General features: G+C 41.5%; 1 protein-coding gene across 5 annotated transcripts in view; it reads left to right on the forward strand.

Moving 5' to 3' along the window:
- Positions 1 to 27237, forward strand: part of LOC127647339 (liprin-alpha-3-like) — a 61762-nt gene extending 34525 nt beyond the window's left edge. For 4 of the 5 annotated variants that reach the window (XM_052131524.1, XM_052131525.1, XM_052131523.1 and 1 more), the window contains 22 exons: positions 3725 to 3859; positions 5839 to 5922; positions 6191 to 6322; positions 7855 to 7917; positions 8035 to 8114; positions 8539 to 8704; positions 8935 to 9128; positions 10349 to 10589; positions 10691 to 10824; positions 12126 to 12277; positions 13694 to 13787; positions 13884 to 13965; positions 14514 to 14714; positions 15052 to 15114; positions 17501 to 17527; positions 18707 to 18882; positions 21165 to 21262; positions 23605 to 23780; positions 24091 to 24159; positions 24524 to 24686; positions 25111 to 25169; positions 25784 to 27237. In XM_052131524.1, the coding sequence (XP_051987484.1) occupies positions 3725 to 3859; positions 5839 to 5922; positions 6191 to 6322; positions 7855 to 7917; positions 8035 to 8114; positions 8539 to 8704; positions 8935 to 9128; positions 10349 to 10589; positions 10691 to 10824; positions 12126 to 12277; positions 13694 to 13787; positions 13884 to 13965; positions 14514 to 14714; positions 15052 to 15114; positions 17501 to 17527; positions 18707 to 18882; positions 21165 to 21262; positions 23605 to 23780; positions 24091 to 24159; positions 24524 to 24686; positions 25111 to 25157 (2577 nt within the window). In that variant the 3' untranslated portion in view covers positions 25158 to 25169; positions 25784 to 27237. The other variant, XM_052131527.1, reaches the window with a different exon arrangement.
- Positions 27238 to 27427: the final 190 nt, after the last annotated feature.

Here is a 27427-nt window from a genome sequence, read left to right on the forward strand (position 1 = left end):
TGAACAAACAGACAGGGTTTAAATACAAGAATCTGGGACAAAGGGGCCAATGAACAAACAGAACACAAACTAGATGACAAGGTGATTAACAGAAACCAAAGGCAAATTAACAAGGGCAGGTGAAAACAATGAACAGTGAACACGAGGGAAAACAAGACTGTGGAGCTACAAAAGGGACAAAAGTGAAAACTAAGGAGTACAAAAGTGACAAAAATGGTAAACAAAAGGGCAACAGTGGAACAAGACAGGGTATACATAACAGAGCCCCCCCTCAAAGGATCGGCTTCCAGACGATCCTAAAAAACAAAGACAAAAGACAAAAAACCCACAAAGAACAAAATGATGGCACCGGGGGCAGACAGGCAGACCGGGGGCACAAGAGCAAGGAGGCAGTCCAAGGGGCACAGAGGGCAGGCAGGAAGTCCAAGGGGGCACAAAGGGCAGGCAGGAAGTCCAAGGGGGGGCCACGAGGGGAAATGAGACAGTCCACGGGGGCACAAAGGGAGATGAGACAGTCCATGGGGGCACAACGGGCAATTAGGCAGTCCACGGGGGCACAAAGGGACAGGTTTAGATGGCCCGGGGGCTGGCCGTAAAGCAAGGATAGGTTCAGGAGGCCTGGGAGCTGGCCACAGGGCAGGGACAGGTTCAGGAGGTCTGGGAGCTGACCTCAGGGCAAGGACGGGCTCAGGTGGCCTGGGAGCTGGCCACAGGGCAAGGATAGGTTCAGGAGGCCTGGGAGCTGGCCACAGGGCAGGGACAGGTTCAGGAGGCCTGGGAGTTGACCACGGGATGTGGGTAGGCTTGGGGGACCTGGGTGGTGGCCGCAGGATAGGGACCGGCGGAGCCACGTGAGGCGGAGCCAAGGAGGACTTCGGAGGCGGAGCAGTAGAAGACTTGGGAGGCGGCGCCGAAGGAGGCGTAGGCAGGACCGTGGGGGGCTTAGGAGGCGGAGCCGAGGGAGGCCCAGGAGGCGGATCCGAGGAAGTTGGTGCCGTAGGAGGCTCTAGAGGCGGAGGCCCGGAAGGCTCAGGAGGTGGAGCCAATGGAGGTGGCGCCGTGGGAGGCTCTAGAGGCGGAGGCCTGGAAGGCTCAGGAGGTGGAGCCAATGGAGGTGGCGCCGTGGGAGGCTCTAGAGGCGGAGGCCTGGAAGACTCCAGAGGTGGAGCCGAAGGAGGCTCAGGAGACGGAACTGAGGAAGGCTCAGGAGGCAGAGCTGAGGGTGGTGGTGCCGTAGGAGGCTTTAGGGGCGAGGACCTGGAAGGTTCTGGAGTCTCTGGGGACAGAGTCGTAGGAGGCTCGGGAGGTGGAGCCGTAGGAGGCAGAGCCGTAGGAGGCCCGGGAGGCTCTGAGGGCGGAGCCGTCAGAGGCTCGGGTGGCCCGAGAGGCGGAGCCGTAGGAGGCCCGGGAGGTGGAGCCGTAGGAGGCTCGGGAGGCGGAGCCGTAGGAGGCTCGGGAGGCTCGAGGGGCGGAGCCCTGGAAGGCTCGAGAGACTTGAGGGGTGGAGCCCTGGGAGGCTCGAGAGGCTTGAGTGGCGGAGCCCTGGGAGGCTCGAGAGGCTTGAGAGGCGGAGCCCTGGAAGGCTTGAGAGGCGGAGCCCTAGAAGGCTCGAGAGACTTGAGAGGCGTAGCCCTAGAAGGCTCGAGAGGCTTGAGAGGTGGAGCTCTGGGAAGCTCGAGAGGCTTGAGAGGCGGAGCCCTGGGAGGCTCGAGAGGCTCGAGAGACTTGAGAGGCGGAGCCCTGGAAGGCCCGAGAGGCTTGAGAGGCGGAGCCCTAGGAGGCTCGGGAGGAGGAGCTCCGGAAAGCCTGGGAGACTTGAGAGACGGAGCCCTGGAAGACTCGAGAGACTTGAGAGGCGGAGCCCTAGGAGGCTCGGGAGGAGGAGCCCTGGAAGGCTCGGAAGGCAGAGTACTAGGAAGCTCGGGAGGAGGAGCCCGGGGAAGCTCGGGAGGAGTTCTGGGAGGCTCGAGAGACTTGAGAGGCGGAGTCCTGGAAGACTCGGGTGGCGGAGCTCTGGGAAGCTCGAGAGGAGCCCTGGAAGACTCGGTAGGCGGAGCTCTGGAAAGCTCGGAAGGCGGAGCTCTGGAAAGCTCGGGAGGCTCGGAAGGTGGAGCTCTGGAAAGCTCGGGAGGCAGAGCTCTGGAAAGCTCGGGAGGCTCGGAAGGTGGAGCTCTGGAAAGCTCGGGAGGCAGAGCTCTGGGAAGCTCGAGAGGAGCCCTGGAAGACTCGGTAGGCGGAGCTCTGGAAAGCTCGGAAGGCGGAGCTCTGGAAAGCTCGGAATGTGGAGCTCTGGAAAGCTCGGGAGGCGGAGCTCTGGAAAGCTCGGGAGGCTCGGAATGTGGAGCTCTGCAAAGCTCGGAAGGCGGAGCTCTGGAAAGCTCAGGAAGCTCGGAAGGCAGAGCTCTGGAAAGCTCTGGAAGCTCGGAAGGCAGAGCTCTGGATAGCTCGGAAGGAGGAGCCCTGGGAGGCTCGAGGGGTGCTGGCTCTTGGACGGTCATGGTTACTGGTGCTGGCTCTTGGACGAGTACGGCTGCTGGCACTGGCTCTTGGACGGTCACGGCTGCTGACACTGGCTCTTGGACGGTCACGGCTGCTGGCACCGGCTCTTGGATGGTCGAGGCTACAGGCGCTGGCTCAGAGACGGTCGAGGCTACAGGCACTGGCTCACTGACCTCTGAGGCGACAGGCACTGGCTCACTGACCTTTGAGGCGACAGGCACTGGCTGGGTGACCGTGGTATGCGCTGGCTTGGGCTCGCTGACCGTGGCTGACGAGGGCTCTGGCTCACTGACCGTGGCTGACGAGGGCTCTGGCTCGCTGACCGTGGCTGACGAGGGCTCTGGCTCGCAGACCGGGGCAGGCGTGGGCTCAGGCTCGCAGACCGGGGCAGGCGTGGGCTCTGGCTCGCAGACCGGGGCAGGCGTGGACCGGAAGGCGGACGCCTGTCTTCTCCTCCTTCTTCGAGCGGACGAAGTTGGCCGTGCTGGCTCGTTGACAGCGACAGGCGTGGGGGTTTGCTCTCTGACCGGAGGGGCTGGCGTGACAGGAAGCGCTAGGGACAACTGGAGAGTCACCGCCATGGGTGGAGAGGTAGGGTCCTCCTCAACGATGCCCACGGTGAACAGTGAGCCGCAGACCAGCAACGTTGCCTCCAGGAAGTCGCGGAGAGTCCAGCCGCGCATTGCCTGTGGCAACCGCTCTTTCAGTGAAGTGTTTAAATTGCCCCTGAAGAAGACCACCAAGGCTGAGTCCGGGAAGTCTGAGATCTTTGCCAGGTTCAGGAAGTCGCGGATGTGGTCTTCTATAGGGCGGTCTTCTTGCTTTAAGCAGAGCAGGTGGTAGTTAGCTCGCTGAACCTCTGGATCCATTGTTAGGTCAGTCGTTCTGTAACGGTTGTGGAAGTAGGAGAAGGCAGACGAAGGTTGAGGATCCAAATGCGGTTATCTTTATTTATTAAACAAACACAAAGGAACACCAAGTGAACACAAAAGTGACAAAAATGGTAAACAAAAGGGCAACAGTGGAACAAGACAGGGTATACATAACAGGTGGCTTCAGTTAGGACTTCAGTTGTGAGACTTTTCAAGAAGTTTTCTTATGGTTTCACGAGGTCTCTGCAAAAAAAAAACCTTGTTTTCTAAAGAATTTGTGATACGCTGTTCTTCATTGTGTTCCTGTCTCATTGTTCTGTCACCCTCATCCTTTCATACCTCATTCCCCATAGAGTGAAGAGAAGAATCGGCAGCTCCAGGAGCGTCTGGATGATGCTAAACAAAAGCTCCAGCAGACCCTCCAGAGGGCTGAGACACTGCCTGAGGTCGAGGCCCAGCTTGCCCAGAGGGTAGCGGCTCTCAATAAGGTGTGTGTTGTCCTGTTCAGATGTATTTGTTTCTGTTTTTGTTCTCTCGTGCTTTTAGAAGGACAGGTCCAATGTATATATAAATTGATGGATGATATAATGAACTAAAAAAGGAAAGTTCATCAAGACAAACATTGTTATTACATTGGGGGCGGCTGTGGCTCAGGTGGTAGAGTGGATTGGCCACTAATAACAGGGTTAGTGGTTCGATTCCTGGCCCATATGACTCCACATGCTGAAGTGTCCTTGGGCAAGACACTGAACCCCAAGTTGCTCCCAATGGCAGGCTATTGCCTTACATGGCAGCTCTGCTGTCATTGGTGTGTGAATGGGTGAATTACACGCAGTGTAATGCGCTTTGAATACTGCTAAGGTTAAAAGGGCGCTATATAATTGCAGACCATTTACCATTTGTTAGCTTGACAAAGACTTGCCTTAAAGTTTCAAATGTTTTTAAAAGCCTTGAAGTTATAGGGTTATATAACAGTTAGTATTTAGGCTTATACAATGTACTAATTACATATTTGAAAGAAAATACATAGACAGATAGACAGATATGATGTCTGCTATGGGAAAGTCTACTCCGTTATGAAGCCTGCTAAGTTTGAACAGGCTGAGGGACTATGGCAAATTTAGTGGGCATTGCTTAAAAGCTCTTTGAGGTGTTATAATCAGAATTTTGGTGCTTTTGAAAACCATAAACCCAGTTTGTTAGAAAAGTCACAGCACTCTAAAGGCTAATTTATAATTACTAAGCAAACAGAGTTATTTTAGTTCGCCTATAAATTGTGACGAAATACAGTATTTGTTCTGCTAAGGTTTCGAGATGCACATCCCTGAAATTCTTGACCTAGGAGAACTCGGCTAGTCGAAGAGTGTTGATTATTTTTTTTAAATTATTCATGGGTTTGGTTTCTATGTCTTAGTCTTTATTTTTTTTCCTCAACAAACAAATTTTAAAACAAAGCTGCACCTAATATAAACACATTTCGTCACCTATGGTGCTTTAGTTCGTTTAGGAGAAAAAAGTTTACATTTTAGCAGTTCTAGAACTTCTATCAGCCACGCCCCTCTTTCCACAACCCCACCCTACAAAGACATGCACACAGACACAATGGAGTCTGTGTTGGAGCAGATGGAGGTCGATGGACCCCCTGAGCATTTTGTGGGATATACAGTATATGGGCTGCCCTGTGAACACGCACAATGATTGACAGGTAGAAAATCTTCTGATTGGCTAAACAAAGGATCTAACCGAGGCACATGTTTAGAGCCCAGGGCTGTTATATGTGTCATATTTCATGGCACCTATTTCAGTGATATCTGACAGGTATTTAAAAAAAACAACCTATTTGCCTGTTTGCATCCCAGTGTAAATAGCATCTGCCACACAGAGCAGCTACTGTATTTGCACCCCAATAGTCTGGTGGAACCACAGCAATATAAAACTAACCAAAGATGTCGCTGCATTGGCGTGGGGTGTACAGAAGATGTGTGAAAGTGAACTGTTGTCCTAGCGACCGCAGTTCGAATCCGCCTTTTGTCCCACTCTTTTTCCCACCCGATTTCCTGTTTCCACTCTTAATATTTCCTTTAATACTTTTTAAATAACAGCTAAAAATGAATATAAATGTTGATTTCATCACAGTGATTTGGTCACGGTGAATGTCGGGGAGTGCAGAGAAGGATTTATCTGGAGACGGGTTCTGTTGATTCTTTGGTGTATATAGCATATATCATTACTTGCACCAGGGTGCAAATAGCATATGCCTAAAACAAATCACTAACAGTACCTTTAAGTCAGAACTGGCTGAAGGTCTGTGCCGAGTTTGGCAAATGTAGCATGAAATATAGTTATTCCAAAACAGTATAATAAAACTTGATGTTGGATTTGTTAAGCCAAAATAAATGAGTGTATTAACAGGCTAAATGTCTCAATTTGCAGTTATAATTTATGTCATTCTGGCTCTATTGCTTAGGCTGAGGAGCGCCATGGCAACTTTGAGGAGCGACTGAGGCAGATGGAGGCACAACTGGAAGAGAAGAACCAGGAGTTACAGAGGGTGACTCATTCTTCCTCTTTTCTGTTCTCTTCATTTCTCTTCTCTCTTTTTTTCAGCACGTCATTCTCAGATGTAGCAAGGTATTTTCACATACCTGAGATGACTCTACATTTATGTGTCAATTCACATAGAGTGCCTCAGTAGTGTGCATATCTATAAGGGCCCTGTTGCACTCTCTTCTTCACTGTTAGTCAAGCATGCACTCGATATTCATCACCATTTTCCTTCCTCTCTCTCCCTCACCTTTCGGTCTCTCTCTCTTTCTCAGGCGAGGCAGAGGGAGCGGATGAACGACGAACACAATAAGCGTCTCTCTGACACAGTGGACAAGCTTCTGTCAGAGTCCAATGAGAGACTTCAGCTGCACCTGAAAGAGAGAATGGCTGCCCTGGAGGAAAAGGTGTGATCATCTATACCTCCACTTAACTTCTGCTTCAGCTTCAATATCAGATTTCCTTGACAAAGATGAATGTGCATTTTGATACAGTAAAATAGCCTTGAAATTTCACCATGTCTTTGATGTTGTCCTCAAAATCCAGATGTTGCTTAAATTATGTTCCTCTCTAACTGGAGTTCCAGGCTTTTCTATATGTGTCCTCCCTCATAATGTCAGTACAAAAGCAGGTGTTTCATTCTCATTGCATTTCTCAGAATCTGTGATGAATATCCAAAACATAATTTGATCTTAAAGACATGGTACTAGTAGTCATGCCAATGCTGCAAAAAGGTCATTTTCCTAATCAGTATTTTAGTCATGTCTTCCAGTAAAAATATCTATAAATCTTTTAAAACAAGAAAATGTTTCCTGAGACACAGATTTATATTATAAAGATTATAACACTTATTTTCAAAGAATATATCTTGAATCAAGTTTATTTTTCTTGCCATATCTGAAAATATTATTTTCTTGTTTTTAGCCTAAGATGTGCACGATTTATGCCTAAAACAAGAAAAGAGGACTTGAGGAAAAACACGCTTAATTCAACATACTGTATATTCTCTAAAAAAAAAAAAGGCTTATCTCACACAAATTTGCTTCTCAAGTAAATGTGTCTTTTGTTACTTATTTGACTAGAAATTTTTATTTTTGCTAGAAAATAAGACTTAAAACCTGCTTAAAGGAACATTTCACCCAAAAAGATACATTCTGTCATAATTTATTCACCCTCATGCCATCCCAGATGTGTATGACTTTCTTTCTTCTGCTGAACACAAAGGATTTTTGAAGAATATTTCAGCTGTACAATGCAAGTGAATGGTAACCAAACTTTGAAGCTCCAAAAAGCACATGAAGGCAGCATAAAAGTAATCCATACAACTCTGGCCTTCTGAAGGGATCTAATTGGTTTTGGGTGAGAACAGACCAAAATATATATTGCCATTGCATCTCTTGGCATGATAATGATTTGTAACTCGATTACACTTCGCTAGGATGTACAATCGAGCTTTAAAACATTCCTTCCAAGGAGACTGCTGATGTCAAGATTTATAGTGAAAAAGGAATTACATTTTGGTCTGATCTCATCTAAAATCGACTGGATCACATCAGAAGACTAAACCACTTTTGATTAAACCACTGGAGCCTTATGGATTTTTTTTATGCTGCCTTTATGTGCTTTTGGAGCTTAGAAATTGTGGAACCCATTCACTTGCATTGTGAGGACCAACACGGCTGATATATTCTTCTAAAAATCTTTGTTTGTGTTCAGCAAAAGAAAGAAAGTCATACACATCTGGGATGCATGAGGGTGAGTAAATAATGAGAGAATTTTCATTTTAGGATTATCTATTATTTTAAGAAAATTAAATACAGTTTTTTGCAGTGTAATGCCATGGGTTTTGACTCCCACACATACTAACACATGTACCTTAGATGCAATGTCTACCAAGTAAATAAATATAAATGTAAGAGTTTGTTGTAATGTCTTACAGAACGCTCTTTCTGAGGAACTTACAAACATGAAAAAGATCCAAGATGATCTCTTAGCAAACAAGGTACATTCCTTTCAAAATTATACTGTAATGCTGATATTGCACACCAAAAAGTCTCTGTTCACTTGACCTTCATCCAGATGGCTACATCATCTGCTGCTAATGTCTTATTCCTCTCAGGATCAACTCATTGCTGAGCTCGAGAGGCTTCAGCTAGAGCTGGACCAGCTGAGAGGAAGACCTGGTTCCTCTTACTCACGGTATGCACTTTCACATCAGCTGTCCTCTATCAAAAGACCTCAGCATGTCAAAGTCAACAAATGTAATTCACAACCCAACTTACTTCCATAATGGAACTGAATGAAACTCTCCAAGTGAAACCAGATATTCAATAAGAAAAAATGTAGGGTGGAACTTGATTTTGTCAATCAGAATATAATTTATCACGAAACGTGGGCTTACATAGCAGAATGGAGCCAGGCGTTTGAGGGGAGGGGTTGGAAAATAACTTGATGACATCAGCCATTATTACATTTTTGGATAAAAGATTATGAAGACAAACATTTCTTTTCATTTGAATAACATGCACCAAATAATAATTCACAATAATTCCAGGAACAAGTATTAAGTAAATAGGATCAATGTTTGATTTCATGCAGACTTTAACCATAGACTCTTTAATAGATCTCTGCCAGGAAGTGCCCTAGAGCTGAGATACTCTCAAGGAGGTGGGTCACTTCCTGCCGGCTCCACCACCCACCTAGATCATTATGGAAACACAGGCACCGGAGGCGTGGTCAGACGGGCTCATCGTGGGCGCTGGGGCGGAGCAAGGGAGGAGACCAGTAAGGTAAGTCAATGGTAACTGAGGCTAACATGCCACCTAACATTTCATGTTGTGTTCCTTTTGAAGAAAAAAAAAGTTATACGGGTTTGGTCATGACAGTGTGTAAATGATGACAGAATTTTTTATTTTTTTTTATGAACTATCCCTTTTACCTGTTGAAACTTGCTAATGGATGACTGAAACAGTAAAAATATAAAATAAATTGAGTAATGTCTGACCTCTCTCTTCTGTAGTATGGCGATTGGGACAGTGGAGCTCTGCTGGGGACCGGCTTTGAAGGCGGCATAGATGACCGGTGTTCTGATGATGAAGACGATCGCGAGACACTCTTCGGCTCAGAGCTGCTCTCTCCAAGCGGGCAGACAGATGTGCAGACTCTCGCTATCATGTTGCAGGAACAGCTGGAGGCCATCAACAAAGAGATTAAGTGAGTTTACTCTACACTGAGGGATCTGACCGGCCTTTAGATTGCTTTGCAACTTCATTTAGTGTGAAAGACTTGTGAAATTGAGAGTGCTTGGAACATGAGGCTGATCGGTAAAGAACTGGAAAACTGAAAAGAATCCTTTACCCTGTTCATGCCTGGTATTATGGTAATACGATCACAAGTGGTCAGCAGAGGCACATTGCTGACACCTGGTACTGACATGAGTCTTAATACTGATGTTTGTAATTATTTCTATGTTAAACCTTTTTCTTGTAAGTCAACTTAGTAAGTAATTCATTTGTAGGTTGATTTCAGCTAAAAGTCTAACACTGTGGCTTTATGGCACATTCAAACCTTTCCACCGTTAGTATGAACGGCCCCATCCAGCCCAACAATGCAAAACACTGGCTTGACCAACGGTGCGAGTTTGGGAAGGGACTGTCTTTTTCTTCAGTTCTGTTCGGTGACACTAGTAGGCAGAAATTATAATGAATAAACTTGACATTTATAAAGTGCTTTTCTGACACTACACTCAAAGCACTTAACACAATGAACAGGGGACTCTCCTCAACCACCACCAGTGTGCAGCATCCACATGGATGATGTGACGGCAGCCATAGTGCGCCAGTACGCTCACACCAACTATTGGTGGAGAGGAGAGATAGAGCCAATTAATGGATGGGCATTATTAGGAATGCCATGATTGATAAGGGCCAATGGGGGGGATTTGGCTAGGACACCAGGGTTACACCCCTACTCTTTTCAAGACTTGTTCTGGGATTTTTAATGACCATGGAGAGTCAGGACCTCGGTTTAACATCTCATTTGAAGGACAGTGCCTTTTTACAGTACAGTATCCCCATAACTATACTGGTGCATTAGGACCTACACAGTCTGCAGGGTAAGCATCCTCTGCTAGACTCCCTAATACCTCTTCCAACAGCAACCTTAGTTTCCCCAGGAGGTCTCCCATCCAGGTACTGACCAGGCTCAACACTGCTTAGCTTCAGTAGGCAACCAGTCTTGAGCTACAGGGGGATGTGGCTGCTGGCAATGCATCAGGGTGGATTAGCATTTACTCTACACATTTATATGCATTTCTGACTACCTCTGAATGTGGTTTGAGTGATCGGATCACAAAACATTTTAGACCTGTACTGGGCTGTTTAATACTCTCTTTCATATTTTCAACTTTTATTCCTCAATCCCTATTTTTTCAGGTTGATTCAGGAAGAGAAGGAAAGCACAGAGCTTCGCGCTGAAGAGATCGAGAGTCGGGTCAGCAGTGTGGCTCTGGATGGCCCTCCCATCCCCCCTACCTCTCTTGGGCGGGACAGCACAGGGCGTGGCTTCATCCCCCCATCCCTCACGTCCTCCACCCTGGCATCCCCCTCTCCACCCAGCTCTGGGCACTCGACTCCCCGCCTGCCCCACTCTCCTGCACGTGAGACAGACAGACTGGTAAGATGTGTGTGTGTGTGTGATTATTTGGTTTTGGGGTTGGTCTCATGCACTGCATAAAGAAGTGTAAACAAGTAACTCCATTTCATTCTGCCCATCAGAACAACAAAGAAGATGATAGGTCCCTGGCTCTGTTGGACTCCACCCCTCCTCCCACCCCTCGTGCACTGCGGTTGGACAGGATGACACATACTCACCCTGGCGCTTTGTTGGATGACAGTCGTGAATTCCGCAGGTGAGTTCATGAAACAGACATCAAACTATTTGATACGCTATGCTCAGTTTAAATGTTTGCCCTCAGGCGTTGATTTGCATTTTTTCTATTTATGAGGGTATTTTAATATAAAAACACTGGATACAGTTTGTTTTTGTCAAATAGTTCTATTGAATCTATTGATTGAAGTAAATTCTTGATCTGGACAATTATATTGTCTTGACAAAGACAGCATACTTTTATTTTACAGACTTGATTTAGGGTTTTTTGAATATCCGTAAATCAAGACCAAAATTTCTCACTGTAACCTATCATACAGCTTTCAAGCAACATCCATCAAACTCTGCACAGACCTTCAGGCTGTTTGCAACTGTCAAAAAATTCTAAACTTTAACTGTAAACAATCCCACACAAGGCCTATCTATCTATCTATCTATCTATCTATCTATCTATCTATCTATCTATCTATCTATCTATCTATCTATCTATCTGTCTGTCTGTCTGTCTATCTATCTATCTATCTATCTATCTATCTGTCTGTCTGTCTGTCTGTCTGTCTGTCTGTCTGTCTGTCTGTCTATCTATCTCTCTATCTATCTGTCTGTCTGTCGGTCGGTCGGTCCATCCGTCCATCTGTACGTATTTTTAAAAATAAATACATTTCGGACAAGGTTTGTCAGGCAAACATGATGATTTGTCTTGACATATTTTACTTTTCTAGTTGCATATTAGTTGGTAACACTTTATAATATGTTCCATTTTTTAACATTAGTTAACATGAACTAACAATGAACAATATTATTAAGCATTTTTTAATCTTAGTTAATGTTAACTCCAACATATACTAAAACATTTTTGAAATAAGAAGTTGTATTTGTTAATGCACTATGAAAGTCTAACAATGAACAATTCTATTAACTAACATTAACAAAGATTAATAAATGCTGTAACAAATATTTTGTTAATTGTTTGTTCATGATAACTAATGCATTTACTGATGTTAACAAATGGAACATTATTGTCATTATTAGTGTCACCATTTAATCTATATGGCTGCATAAAATCATATCAACATCAATAACAAAATTATCTGTAAATAATAAACAACATTAAAACACAATAAACACTCTGCTAGAATTTATTTTAAGTAATTGCCTGGTACCTATGTCAGCTCTATACTGCCTAATATCATGGTAGATTTTGATGTACCGTAATCTCTGTTTCAAGTTTTGGTCATTTTAGTTTTTTTAATTTAGTTCCTGAATTTTTAACAATGGAATCATTGAATTTTCTCACTCTCTGACTCTCTCGGTGCTCTCCAGCCTCTCAGCTGATGGCAGTAGTTCAAACAGTAGCCAGGACTCCCTCCACAAGGCCAGCAAAAAGAAAAGTATTAAGTCTTCCATCGGCCGTCTTTTTGGGAAGAAGGAAAAGGTCCGTATGGGTCAGCCTGGGCGTGAGTCTGCCTGTCTGGGTGAGTGAGACCTAAAAACACATAAAAAACTACAGTGCAGGGGGCCTGGGTAGCTCAGCGAGTAAAGATGCTGACTACTATCCCTGGAGTCATGAGTTTGAATCCAGGGCATGCTGAGTGACTCCAGCCAGGTCTCCTTAGCGACCAAATTGGCCCGGTTGCTAGGGAGGCTAGAGTCACATGGGATAACCTCCTCGTGGTCACTATAATGTGGTTCTCACTCTCTTTGGGGTGCGTGGTGAGTTGTGCATGGATGCCATGTAGAATACCGTGAAGCCTCCACACGCGCTCAACAAATGATAAGATTGGTGGTCTCAGATGCGGAGGCAACTGAGATTCGTCCTCCACCACCCGGACTTAGAGCGCACTGGGAATTGGGCATTCCAAATTGGGGAGAAAAAAAAACAAAACACATTCCTTTCAACAAAAGATGTATTAGATAAAAATTTGCACTGCATGTGAGCAGAGCAAGGCTTAACAATATGGCCTGATGCCTTGAGGTCACTGTGAGTGTTTCGGACCAGTTTAAGGAACCATGTTGTGCTTTTGTTCCAGTGTTTCAATGATCTTACATTTGTAGATCATATACTGTATATGCTGTATCTTTTTATGCCTTGCAAACATATACATTTGGTTTTCTGTGATATTTTAAACATATGTCGTATTGTGAAATCTACAGTACTTTATAATATTTAAAAAAAAATTGTGAGTTTGAAAATTACAAATAAATCTATTATGTTTTGCATCATGTTCCAAAATTCTCCAGGGATAGTGTTTATGAAGTTATAGATGTCACGGATTAACATTATAGCTGTACAATTAACAAATTAAAAACAATTATTTGCTGTTTTTTTATATATATATATATAAAACTGTTTGATAAAAAAACATCAATACATTTTTCTGATACATAAATGTGTTGCTAAAAACACAAAAGCTGATTTTTTTGTGGCAGAGCCAGTGAAATTGTTGACAGGGTCAGTTATTATATTTATTGTTGAGCTCTGCAGAGTCAACATCCTCAAAGCATTGCTGAAAAACACTCCTGAAGTTGATAGAGCTTGACAGTATATCCCAATCACCACGGGCAATCATTTTTACTCGTCCCTCAGTTTGTACATTATAAACAAATCAAAACTATGTTTACAGTAATGCACTTACAATAGATGTCTACGGGGCAAGGTGTTGCCCCAGAACAAGCATTAAAATACACAGTGTTTTGGAAAGTGATTTCTGTGGTAATCAACAGCAGGCACAACATCTGTGGCAACATGTTCAATAACTTGTAGTGAACCCGGAACATTCCTTTAATTGACAGTAAGATGTTTATTCAGCCCTGTGTATTTCATCCTGTTCTATATTATTCCTTCTTTTCTTTGTTCTTTCTATAACACTTAACCTCTGTGTCTCCTGTAGCCTCCACCCCCTCAGATGACCTCGGCTCTGTGGATCCCCTCGGGCTCACTAAGATGGCCGGTCCGGTGGACAAGGATCGTCGTAGCAAGAAAAAGTAATTCAACTCTCACCATGAACATTCTTTCTTTTTGCGTACCTTTTATTACAACATTAAGTGTCACAAAAATAACCATCTCTCTCTTTCTCTCAGGCATGAATTGTTGGAAGAGGCATGCCGACAGGGCCTGCCCTTTGCATCCTGGGATGGACCCACTGTTGTCTCCTGGCTGGAAGTATGGATCCATATATTAGCATCACAATAAATAAAAACATAGATTGCGTAGTTCTATACTGATGTTTGGATATATCGTCTAAGTCTAATATATATTAGTGTATTACTGTAGTGTAATTCAGGGTTTCTATTGTCTTTCTAGGGATCTTAATATAAAATATTAAAGTTCAAATGTTTTTTAGGCCTGAAAAAGTCATGGAAATCAATCAAATCTTAAAACTCATGGATATTCTAGTTACTTTATTTCTCTTGTATAGAGAAGAACTCTGCAAGCCATAGTGATGTCTGATTGGTAAACAAATATTTCTTATGAGTCCGTCATAAAAAAAAAAAAAAAAAAACATCCAGTAATCACAAACTGGAAACTGGAAATGTCCTGGAAATTCATTGGTCAAAAAGTTCTGTAAACTTGTTAATTACATTTTTGTAACCCTCACATGTAGAGCCCCTTAAAATGTTAGTGATGTTCACTTTGATCAGTACATTTGCTGAAGATCAGCGTCTCTCTCTCTCTCTCTCTCTCTCTCTCTCTCTCTCTCTCTCTCTCAGCTGTGGGTGGGCATGCCAGCATGGTATGTGGCAGCATGTCGTGCTAATGTGAAGAGTGGAGCTATCATGGCTAACCTGTCAGACACAGAGATCCAGAGAGAGATCGGCATCAGTAACCCATTGCACCGCCTCAAACTGAGACTGGCCATTCAGGAGATGGTGTCCCTGACCAGCCCCTCTGCCCCGGCCAGCACCCGCTCTGTATGGACACATGCACTCATTTCTATCATTAAATCATGAAATAATGGAGAGTATTAACTAAAAATGTAATAATATTACAGTGACGTGTGTTAGCCTTGCAAGCATCAGTTATAATGGGTTATAAATTGTGAACAAATCAGTAATGTTTTGCACCATATTCAAGTGAAAGTCTTTGTTAAGTTTCTAGTTACAGAGCAACACTGTAGTTGTATAATGTTCAGCTATTATTGCAAATGAAAAACAATTTAAAAAAGGAAACAATGTTTAATGAATATAACTTGTTTGAATGATACTTGTTTAAATGTGTTGTCTATGATGTTTTTTTTGTTCACCACAGTCAACCAGTAACGTGTGGATGACCCATGCTGAGATGGAGTCCCTGACTGCAGCTACCAAACCAGTTAGTAGCCACACTTTTGTATTTTAACAGGTATAGCTTGAGAGAAGTAGAAGTCCATCAATCCAACAACTTCAATACATTTAAAGGCCCCATAAAAATTGCTCAATGAGCACTTTGGGTAGGACATATTAAATGGCTTGACCCTTCTTTTTTAAATTGCCTTTAGTTTCCTCAAAGCGATGAATCATGATTTACTAATTGATAGTCAGTACCAGATGGTGTTTGGAGGAGGGACATTCTCATTCTAGAGAGCATTTGATTGGATGATCTGTGTAGTGCAAGATGAGTCATCAATATTTTTGGTCTGTTTTCTTGGAAGATAAACACTGTGGGATGAATTCACTAAGCATGAATTGCACCCGGTAAAAGCACCAGTTTTGTGCATGCACTGTTTGCGCTGTTTATTTGCATGTGCTCTCTGCGCTCGTTTACTGCCCGATTCACTGAAGGAATTATGCAGACCAGGCAATGGCGCAAACGGCCACAGAAAACACTGGAATATACAAAATGCACGCACGGTTCCGATCTTGTGGGCCTATTCTGAGCACTACAAAGCTGTGAATGCAGCTGACCACCATGATTTAGCTCACTCTGCCGGGACTGTAGAGCATTACCCCATTACTGTGACTCAGACACCTGAATCATCTCTTTAGCAAGCTGAATGTGTGCTTCATTACACGGCACATCTGGATTTATGCCAGGATACAAGTACATTTCTTCATCATTTGATCAATATTTCATAAATTACTGTTGATATCATCGATAGAAAATTTACACAAACATCTCTGTTACATAAAATTGATTTTACCGCCGGCTTTCCTCTGATGGTAACCGCACAATGTAAATTGAGCCTAATTTACGTAGAAAGGATGCGTATTTGTGTGGAAATGAATAGCAATGACATTTAAAAACTGAAGACACAGCACAATTTCAGTGTTGTTTGCACCTGCTTTAAGGAATAGTTCACCCATCATTTACTCACCCTCATGACATCCCAGATGTGTATGACTGTCTTTCATTTGCTGAACTTAAAAATTTCCCATTTCTTTTGGTCCATACAATGCAAGTGAATGGTGTCAACATTTTGAAGCTCCAAAAATCACACAAGTCAGCATAAAAGTAATCCATAAGACTCCAGTTGTTAAATCAATGTATTCGGAAGCAATATGTAGTAGATGTGGGTGAGAAACAGTTCAATATTTAAGTTGTTTTTTTCTATAAATTCTCCTCTCTGCTCAGTCAATTGCCACTTTAACTTTCACATTCTTCTTCTTTTGTTTTTGGTGATTCACAATCTTCATGCATATTGCCCCTACTGAACAGGGTGAAGAATTTCTAGCAAAAAATTACCAAGTAGTAATTAGCAAGTATCATGCCTATCATATCACTTCTGAAGATATGGATTAAAATACCAGAGTCATATGGATTACTTTTATGATGCCTTTATGTGGATTTTGTATAAAAAAAAATGTTGGCATCCATTCACTTGCATTGTATGGACCTACAGTATTCTTCAAAATATTCTTCAAAAAATCTTAATCTGTTTTCTGCAGAACAAAGAATTTCATAAACATCAGGGTTGGCATGAGGGTGAGTAAATGATGAGAGAGTTTTCATTTTTGGATGTCCTTTTAAACTAGATTGGGGGTGGTTAATGAATAAGATGCTGAAATTTGAGCTGAAATACCACTATTTAGTGTTTCGTGAATTCGTACTTGTAAATTCAAAGTGAATTATATTAAATTTTAGTTGTACACCAGCATATAGATGGCTTAACAAATCATGATAAACTGCACTTTATTAGTGAAAAGCAAAACCAGCAAAGAATTTCAAACAAAGAGTCTTTTAGAAAAACATGACACAAAACCTCAAACCCACTAAAAACATGACATAAAACCATTAAAAAACTATTTACAACACAGAGCTAGTATTCATTTGTATTATTATTATTAGGCTGTTCTTGCCTTTTAGTTGTAGGTTTTATGTGTAAAACTCATTGTTTAAAACAAATTCCATGATAGCTGGATTGTAGAGCGCTCTGCCCCCTAGTGGACAATTTGAGAGGCGACATGAGGAGAGAGTGGAGTGACTGGACATGTGTTGATGTGTCTCTCTTTCTCTCTCCCCCTCTGTGTGTCTGGCTAGGCTGTAGCATTGAACATCCTCAACTTTCCCTCTTTTTTCTGTTTCAGTGTAAACTGCTTCCAACTAATGACCCGGTGACTAACAAACTGTTCCTCCCTTTGTACCTCTCTTCCTACTTTCCCTCTTCATCCTTTCCTCTTCCTGTCCATTGATGTGTCTTTCCTGCTGCCCCTCTGCTGCATTCCTTATCTCCTCTACTTCACCTCTCTCCTCTTATCATGCTGTCACCTCTGCACACAAGGAGCTGAAAGAGATTAGCTGGGATCAGGTGAGTAAAGTCAATACCTCCATTAAACACTTTCAGAGCTGATTGTGCCATCAGATATTTGGGTCAAAATGATCTTATAGTAAAGCTTAAAGGTGCAGTATGTTACAATTTTCATGTAATATTCAACTTTTTTGGCCAATGCGTGAATGGCTTGTAACGCAACTTAAAAAATGAGCCCTTCCCAGACTTCCTAGGTTGCCTATTAAATCCTGTAGACTGATATTGATGCGAAGGGAGCGGATCAAACTACAGTCTTGCATAGTCAGACCTATATCCACACTTTGTTTTAGCCCTGTTCCAGAACTGGAGAGTCAAATATAATTAGTTGTAAAACAACTAGTCAAATATAATTAGTTGTAAAACAATCATAACTGTGTTATTTTAATTATGCTACCTCATCTGTCAGCATGATGCCGGTGAATCACATTCAGTCTCTTTGTACATTACATCATTGTTTTGGTCGATGCTCGCTTGCTTGCATTGCTATAGAGTGTGTGCACAAGCGTGAGCACGAGCAACAGGTAGCTGGCTGCAGTTCACTTGGCCAGTGGCCACAGGTGTCACTAAGGGTTTCTAAATCTTACATACTGCACCTTTAAAGTAGGTGTGCATTTGAATCAAAATCGCATACAATCAGCATTGATCAGTGCACGTATAATAATACTGATTAGCATTGCATCTAATTGTTTATGTACTGAATGAACATTGTAGGTAATACAGAAATATTTGCTAATCACTTAAAGGTCAAGTGTGGAATTTCTGCACCAAAAGTGTCACCAAACAAAATTGCAAAAATAAGGACTATTTCGCCATTGGTCGGACAATTAGATAGTCCTGCCCTAAACATGTTTTAGCCAACGTTGATGTGCCAGGCTTGTCGGGATGCTCAAACAATCAGAGTAATGTTGTCCTAAAGTTGCAAAGAGCTATAGTGTTTACATTTTTGAAACAGCCTACAAATGGCTTACTTATAGTTGTATCTGCACATTAAGTTGGGATAGGAGAAAGTATTTTAATTTTAAAGAAATAACACATTTCACCTTTAATTGCTGTAAACTCTTTGATAGACTGAAAGTCTTTTGGATTTGTGGGCATTAAAAGCAAATTGCTAGGAATGAATGGGTACACAACTGTGATATAAAGTATATTTGAAATGTTTTGTGGCTTCCCACTTGCTAGATTCTGGCATATGGAGATATGAACCATGAGTGGGTGGGCAACGACTGGCTACCCAGTCTGGGTTTGCCCCAATACAGAAGCTACTTCATGGAGTCACTGGTGGATGCTCGCATGTTGGACCATCTGACCAAGAAAGAGCTACGTGGGCAGCTCAAAATGGTGGACAGTTTCCACAGGTATTTTCTTTTACATCACAAGCCTTTTCAGGCTAAATGTTTTTAATGATGTCCATTTTGTGAACTAAGACTTTGTTCACATTGCACACCGTGAGTGTTTAGCAATGGATGTTTTGCCTTTGTTTATGTTTTGCATGTGAGCTGTATCCCAATATTAACACTTTTGTCACAGACAACGGCTTAAAAAAACGAGAGAGCTGTCATATGCAGTGTTAGATGCCACCAGATTTTAGCCAGACGTCCCATATTTCGGCCCAAATTATGGCCCCATATGGGACGCGTATTGTCTTGTATTTTAGCGGGCAGCGAAACATCTCGTATTGAAGGCTTTTTTATCCCATATTAAGGTATTAATGGGTTGGATACTGAGACTCTTGAAGAGGATCCCCATCCTGTAATGAAGGACATTCAATACCTTATCGCGTTGTGGTGGCTCACAGCTGGTGTGTGTTACAGCAATGCTGCACATCTCTTTGGGTGGGAAAGCCAATGTCCATATTATTTTAAAAGAGGTTTGCACTGCTGTGGCTGCCCTATCACATGTACATGACATATGGGTGTGTTCCATTCATAAGTGATCATCCCAGAGCACTATACCCCTCATAGGCTCTATCTTCAACAGCCAGAGGGCTGAAAGGTGTAATAAAACGATCATTCTGAACTTTTTAAGTCATTTTCTATTGAAAATGCTCTTGGCACCATCATACAGTGTGGCCATCATTATTGTTTTCTCTTCAAGGTGCTTTGAGAAAGCATAATTTTTGCGATTTGGAACGCAGTATGTCTTCTTGTCACAACATCTGACGAAATAACCTGTCACGCACAACGAATCAGTGTTGCCAACTACTTTCAATGAAAAGTAGCTAAAGCCTGCTAAAATGTTGCTAAAAGTCACTAGATGACATCATGCTTTAATTAGCATATTCATGATGTCATGAAATATGAAACGAGTATGAAATAGTGACTGAAATGCCACCCATTAAGACTACATGTTAACAAGTAGTCACTTCCAAGCAATTTCCAAGTTGCTGCTCTGCACTGCTAAAATCCTGATTTTATAACATCAGTTAAAGACAACGGCAAGCGCACAGCCTCTGTCTGTGTAACAGTGAGTGATATGCAAGAAAAATAATGGTCAAATTAAACCGTTTAAATTAAAACAAAGGAGGAGCAAACCATGCAGATTTTTGATTGTTCCTTGACAATTCAGTTTGCACATGTGTCAGCTGCCGTGCGGTGAACTGAATGTACGGCAGTACTGGCGACTCTTCTACGGAAAGTTGCTAAGATTTGTCCAAAAAGTTGCTAGGTGCTTTTTAGAAAAAAAGTTGCTAAATGGGTCTGAAAAGTCGCTAAATCGGCAACACTGTAAGTAATGATTAAAAAACACATTAAATCTGATCTGATCGTTCAGACTAAGATGCATTAAAGGAATATTTCGGGTTCAATACACGTTAAGCTAAATCAACAGCATTTGTGTTACAATATTGATTACCACAAAAATTTATTTTGACTTGCCCCTACTTTTTCTTAAAAAAAAAAGGCAAAATCTTGGCACTCACAATGGAAGTGAATGGGGACCAATTTTTTAACGTTAAAATACTTATTGTTTCAGAAGTATAGCCACAAGACATAAACCTACAAATGTGTTTTGGATCAAGCATGTAAAAAAGCGATTTTACTGTACAAAAACCAAAACGGATTTGAGTTAGATATGCCAAAAAATCTGATTTTTTTGTCTGCCTGTGTGAACATAGCCTAATTGTACTTAGAATTTTTTTTTTTTATGATTCAGTTGAAATCCGCAAAATATTTGTAAATCACTCTGCTGTAAGGGAGTATAATGGAAACAATCTTTGTAATTTATTTGAAAATATAGTGAAAATCAGCTGTATTTAACTAACATTTATTTAACTAAAAAGTAATAAGAAAACATGTATGCACTTCTGTGAATACTTTCCCGTTATGACTCAAATCAGGTAATCAGTTTTTGACCCATTCAAATGGATCAATTCACAAAACGAAACGGACTTCTAATCACTAGCACATTTCTGGCTTGTTTATACAGTCTTATTCTGCTAACAGTGTTTCCTTTGTTTCCCAACATTCCTGCTCATTCTATCGTATGCTAATCAATAAGTGTTCTCGTTGTGCAGGTGTGTGTCTCAATCTCTTACATGCCTGGGGTCAGCTCTTGTAACACTTTGTGTTAGGGTGGAGTGGCCTAATGAATTTAGATAGCCCTGTGACCTCTCTGCTTGTGACCTTTTGACCTCCCCCAGGGTGAGTCTGCACTATGGCATCATGTGCCTGAAGCGCCTCAACTATGACCGCAAGGAGCTGGAGAGGAGGAGAGACGAGAGCCAGCACCAAAATAAAGGTTCTTCTATATGTTCCTTCATCTTTCTCTCATCCTTGTTCCTGTGATAAGGATGCTATTCATCACTGTCGTATTCCTCTCATGAACTAGATGGTCAACATTGCCTCTCAAAAAATGTTCTTTCAAAGGTCTTATCCCTGCTGAAAAGTCCAGTGTGGCTGTCTGCTAGTGTCACCAACAGACTTTTCTAACTTTTTTAACAAGCAAGACTTTCTTGGTGACCAAGAAATCTTCACCATGCTTAAAGTGCATTTATCAGAACTTTGTTGTTGTTAGTGCCATTCTCTACCAGTCACTACAACCAGCACTAACAGCCTAGAACTGCATGGAAATTCATGTTGGTCTAAACTGGTCTTTGTATGAGGGATTTTAGGACTTTCTCATTTTCTGGTGACTTTCCAAGTTGTATTTGAATTTTATCACTTCAATCTTTTGCTTCAGACCATCAATCATGCAGCAAAGCTGTCTCATAAGCACACTGTGTAAGGGAGAAAAACTAAAACAGTCACAAAAGGAATGTGCAGTTCACCAAAACACCAGAAAATGGCAGAGAGAAAGGAAGGGTGTTTACACAGAGTCCATTTGTTAATAATAACATACAGCACATTAGCAGCAATGACATCTGAAAACTGTTGTATGGCCCAGCCTTCCATTATGCACAGGATTCAACGGCACAATAGAGATTTCACTTTTTTTGAGGATCTGATCAAAGAGGCCACAATGCACAGATCACATTATCAATCACGCAGTCCAGTGAGTTGTTTTAAAGGTGCAGTTAGCGCCAGATTCAGTACCTTGATTAGAAACAGATGTCTTCACTGATGTAGAACTTATTCATCGCATAGCAACACAGATGCTTTCATGCCATTTTAGACTATATTAAGCATGAGTGAACAGCTTTTCCTGCTCACAGCTCTCTGCACTGTAGTTCAGTGACACTGTTGTGTGCAGTACAAAATACAGTATTTACCTAAAGTGTGTTTACATTGGGCCAGGTACTGTAGAAACAAGTGCAGTCAGACAAACATTCCAACTTGATTTATAGTGATAAAGTAAAAAGGTAAGAGATAACATCAAGCAGATGTGCTCCCATTGATAGTCTACATTCCGACCCATAACAAAAACCTGGTTATCCCCTGGTAACTGTTTATTTTATGGAGAAAAATGGATAGAACTTTTCAATGGATTTGGCTATTGAAAGAAAGCAATTCAAAAAGTCTGTGAGCATTTTGTACACTTTAAAAAAAGAAAAATCCAACTAACAATACTTTTGCTGCATTTGTTAATCTTGGCTAATGTTAATTTAAATAATTATTAATACATTTTTAAAATTTTAAGTTTCATATTTTAGCATTAGTTAATGCAATAATAAATACCATGCAATGAACAGTTGTGTTTTTATCATTTAACATGAACCAAAATTAATAAATGCTGTTTAAAAATATTGTTCATTGTTAGTTCATGATACCTAATGCATAACCAATGGTAACAAATGCAATCTTTTTGTAAAGTGTTACATAATGACAAAATAAAAGCCAATTATCTAATTGTGTTGACAATATGTTGTCTTTATAATATCACACTTACTGGTTCTATTTTTGTCTCGCAGTGTTTTGGGGTCCTAGTTTGAAAACCTCTGCTTTAGTGTTATTTTATCGACATAATTCTTATTGGAACAGCCACATTTGCTCATAGAGAATGATTGATACATACTGTTGATGACAACCCCATATACTATTGTGGGCAGGGTTCCCACAGTCATGGAAAACCTGGAAAAGCCAAGGAAATCTATTAATCCTTAAAAGTCATGGAAAAGTCATGGACATTTCTATAGTCAATATAATTTTTTCTAGCTATGTTCAGCTGTAAAACATTTTGTCGGCTAGAAGTTACTCCATGTGAGTGTAATTATTTTTTAAATCCTTTGAAAGCATGCACAAATGGAAAAGTAATGGAAAAGTAATGGAAAAGTAATGGAAAAGTCATGGATAAGTCATGGAAATGACTTGATCATAAGGTGTGGAAATTCAATTGGCTGTAATTGCATTCCTACATGTACATTTCTTTTGAAATTGAGGTTTGAGAAGCTGAGTCAACAGATTAGAAATGGAATCCACTGGAAATGGAAAGCAGAGACAAAGACTTTCAAACAAAAAACACGTGTCCAAATGTGGCCATGCACTGGCCATTAGAGTCAAACTGCAAGATCAAGTGCAACTGAAAGATAAAATGAAATCCAGAGGCATCGCATCTCAATATCCTGTGATAATGATCAGTGGAATTCTATTCTTGAAGTACAGCCCTGGTGTTTGAACTGTGTTCTGGGTGTGCTTCCTCTCTAGATGTGATGGTGTGGTCAAACGAACGTGTGATGTGCTGGGTGCAGTCCATCGGCCTGAAGGAGTATGCAGATAACCTGACAGAGAGTGGAGTGCATGGAGCCCTGCTCGCCCTGGACGACACCTTTGATTATACTGACCTCGCCCTGCTCCTTCAAATACCCAACCAGAACACACAGGTACAGAGCAGAATCACATAAACATACATCTAGTAACAACAAGAGGAAAATATATATTTATGTTGCTCACACATAACATACATATTTTAAGGGCTTCCAAATTGAATATGACCTTTTGAGGTTAATTAAATTTGTTTAACGTCATCATATCCAATTTAAATCCGTAAACCCTAGAACCATAAAATTGGAGATCCCACCAATGTACCTGGCTCAGGTGGTAGAGCAGGTCGGAATCATTCGATTAATCTAATCTCAAAGTAATGACTGGTTGGAGTTGATGACATCTGAGGTTTGTTTATTCCACATCCAGGCACGACAACTTCTGGAGAAAGAATATAACTCTCTCATTGCCATGGGAACAGAGAGGAGGCCAGACGAGGTGAGCGTCTTGGGACATGAACGCAGCTGGATGTTAAATAATCATCCCTTGCCTCCCATGACTAAAACACACACATTAGTATAGTGCCATTCATTTCTGCTAATGTCCTTAGTGGGGTTAAGCTTCTTTAACACTGTAACTTTTCATTGTGGAGCTTGAGCACGCACAGAATGAGACACTCAAGCTTATAGTAGCTTATAGAATTTGTATTGAAAGGACATGGGAGATATAAATTACTTGATAATAATTCCCATCTGAGGTACCTTACTTGACACAGATTAACCCTGTTTGATATTGTAAATCATGCAAGTTCCACTCCTCAGCTGTTGTTGATGTCTTTCTTTTTCGTTGTCACATCCTCTAGGACGGCACTAAGACGTTCACCCGCTCTCCGTCCTGGAGGAAGATGTTCCGGGAGAAGGACCTGAGGGGGGTGACCTCTGATTCCTCAGAGACCCTACCTGCTAACTTCCGTGCCTCAGCCATCTCTACGCCCTCAGTCACCCTTAGGAAGGTCCAGAGCGATGGTGAGCTTTTTCTTTTGTACCTAATTTTGGAGGATTCCGTCTAGTGTTTCCGATCCTTGGATTTTATCACATTGTTATGACGCACACAAGCAGATACAACTGCAGTATGTTGAGATAGTTTTAATTACAGTTAAGTTTGCAGTTATAGTTACTGTTTTATATATTGTGTACATGGAATATAGCACAACAACATATATAATGCAACACAAATGTAAGCAGAATTCACACATATATTAAATCATTCCACAACAGTTTATATATCTTTAAATGAGGGTAACTGACATAATTTGAATTCCGCAATATTCCTTATAAAGGTGTGTAGCCAAAAGTGGTTAAGGAGTGAAAGCTGAAACATAGGCCCTGTTGACTTTGCTAATTCTGTTTAGAAATAAATCTCTTTACTTGTCTGTCTCTGTATCTTCAGCATCGCCAAGGGCAGAGTCTGGCTCAGTGAGGACCTACTCCTGCTGAAGGACTGCAAAGGTGAGCAATGATTATAGGCTCCAATGGAATCTGCAGACTTCTTTATTTCTTGTGTTGAGGGAAAATCTGTTGAATTTCATGGAATGGATTTAAACATGGTAAAATGTGCTTAACGGACCTGAGAGCGCTGCAGCCCTATTTTGTAGCCAAAAGAATCATAAAATTAGAAGAAGAAAAAAATAATAATAAAGGGGCGGGATTTGTAGAAATGTATAAATTACATGCGTTTCAATCCTGTGGAAAGCTGCAGAATTCTGCAGGTGCATTTTCCATGTTGGTCTAGAAATGACTAGCTACCTGTAGCTACACATGGAAATAACCAAACTCATCTTAATTTTCCTTCCGCTTATTTACCAGCGTAATGTTGTAATGTTGGGTTTTCTTAGAGGGCTGTAATGGAGTAGGCCGTTCCTTCAAATTCTGTATGCCCTGTATATGTTTGCGTCGTTAAACTTTTTTTGGATGTTGTTTCTTATGTTTTTATTGTGATTCCTGATGTGCATTGGGTTTTTTTTGGGCATGTGAGTCATTATTACTTCAGCTACTTCACTGTGGTTTAACTTCAGGTCACGCAATCCCTCACACTGCACTACAATACTTTCTCTTGTCCACAGGAGGCGCTATTGTCAGGGAGCTGGAATCGGCTTTACATTTCATTCAAGGGGAGGAGGGGGGATAAGCGAAAAAAAAAAAAAGCAATGAATATATACATTTATAAATATAACTCTACTGGTCTGACCATTCTGCAATAACAGAAAAGGAGAAGAAAAGAGGGATGGAGAAGAAAGAGAGTGAAGAAAAAAAAGACATGAAGAATGTATGACACAAAGAGTGTGGTAAGAAATCGGATGACTGTTTGATCTTTCTTTCTGTCATTTTCTCTTCTCACTTCCTCTGTCTGTGCTGATGGGACATTTGTAGATGGACTCTCTCATCTTTCCGTCTTTTGTTTCAATGGAGCTGCCTACAGCCCTAGTTCCTCAGAATGAGTTTCATTGACTGCCTAGAATTAGCCTCTTGAGTCATTGAGTAGAAAATATGTTTGTGGCAGTGGCGTTCACACTCAGACCTGGACTTCAGGGATGTTTACATACAGAAAGCAGTGTCTAAGGGTTCACTGGATGTGTACGGAATAGCACATTCTGAAGGGCCAGGATGCGTGAGGTGTTCTGAAGAAAGCTTGCAAGAGTTCACTGTAGTTTTTTCACAATCAAGAGAGCGAGCAGAAGAGGAAACTCCTGAGAAAGACTGCAGTGAAAGCTTCCTGTAAAACAAAGAGCAAAATTCTTGCTCAATTAATACTAGGTGTTTTGTTTTTTATTTAAAAAATTTCTATCAAAGACAAAGTGTGTGGGAAGAGAGTCAGCAAAAATGTCCACCAGTGAAGGAAGCTGGTGGCAGATAGACCAGAAGCACGAGGAGATACAGAGAGTGAAGATGCTTGCGGGCAAAGCAAGTGACCAGCAGAAACGAGCGTCCTGATGGACAGAATCAATCTAACAACGCAAGCCATAACAGAAAACTGTATCAAGGAGGAAAAAAGGGAGGGGGAGGAAGGGGCAGGGAAAAAGAAGAGAAAGAAATTGTTTAGCTTATGTGTTGCGATGCATGTCAAACAACCAAGATGACAACAAACTAAAACTTTTAGGGGAAAAAGACAATATGACGTGAAACTAAAAACTATGTGTACATTTAATATATGAGTTCAAGAGCTTGGGGAACAATTTGTAAAATGTGTGCATTTTCATTTTTTATGATAACTATATTTATTTTCTGTATGTATGTATTGAATAACTGTATGTACATGTTAATTTAATACTTAATTCTGACTGTAATTTAATTTGATCTAGTTTAAAGGGTAAATATGAAATATTGAAGACATGGTCATTAAAATATGCTACTTATATGTGTACATTTTGACAACAAAAACAATTGTGTTATGATTTAAAAACAAACCATTACTGTTGATGAGGATGACAGTGAATCAAACTGAAAATTATGTCTGCAAAATAAACAACGATTATGATGATGATGATAATGATGAAAATCTAAATAAAATAAAGTGTTCCTGATGGTACTAAAGATTTCAGTGTGCTCATGATTTTGAGATGCTAATTTGTGTTTGAATTTGGGCAATCATTTCTACTGATGCATCGATGTATGTAGCAGAATGAAAGTGTGTTTCTATGAGGATTCGAGAAATGTGAAAATGTGCCTGTAAATTGTCAAAACTGTAACATTAATCTCCATTGAGACTA

Source organism: Xyrauchen texanus, chromosome 8 (assembly GCF_025860055.1).
Source record: "Xyrauchen texanus isolate HMW12.3.18 chromosome 8, RBS_HiC_50CHRs, whole genome shotgun sequence".
NCBI lineage: Eukaryota > Metazoa > Chordata > Actinopteri > Cypriniformes > Catostomidae > Xyrauchen > Xyrauchen texanus.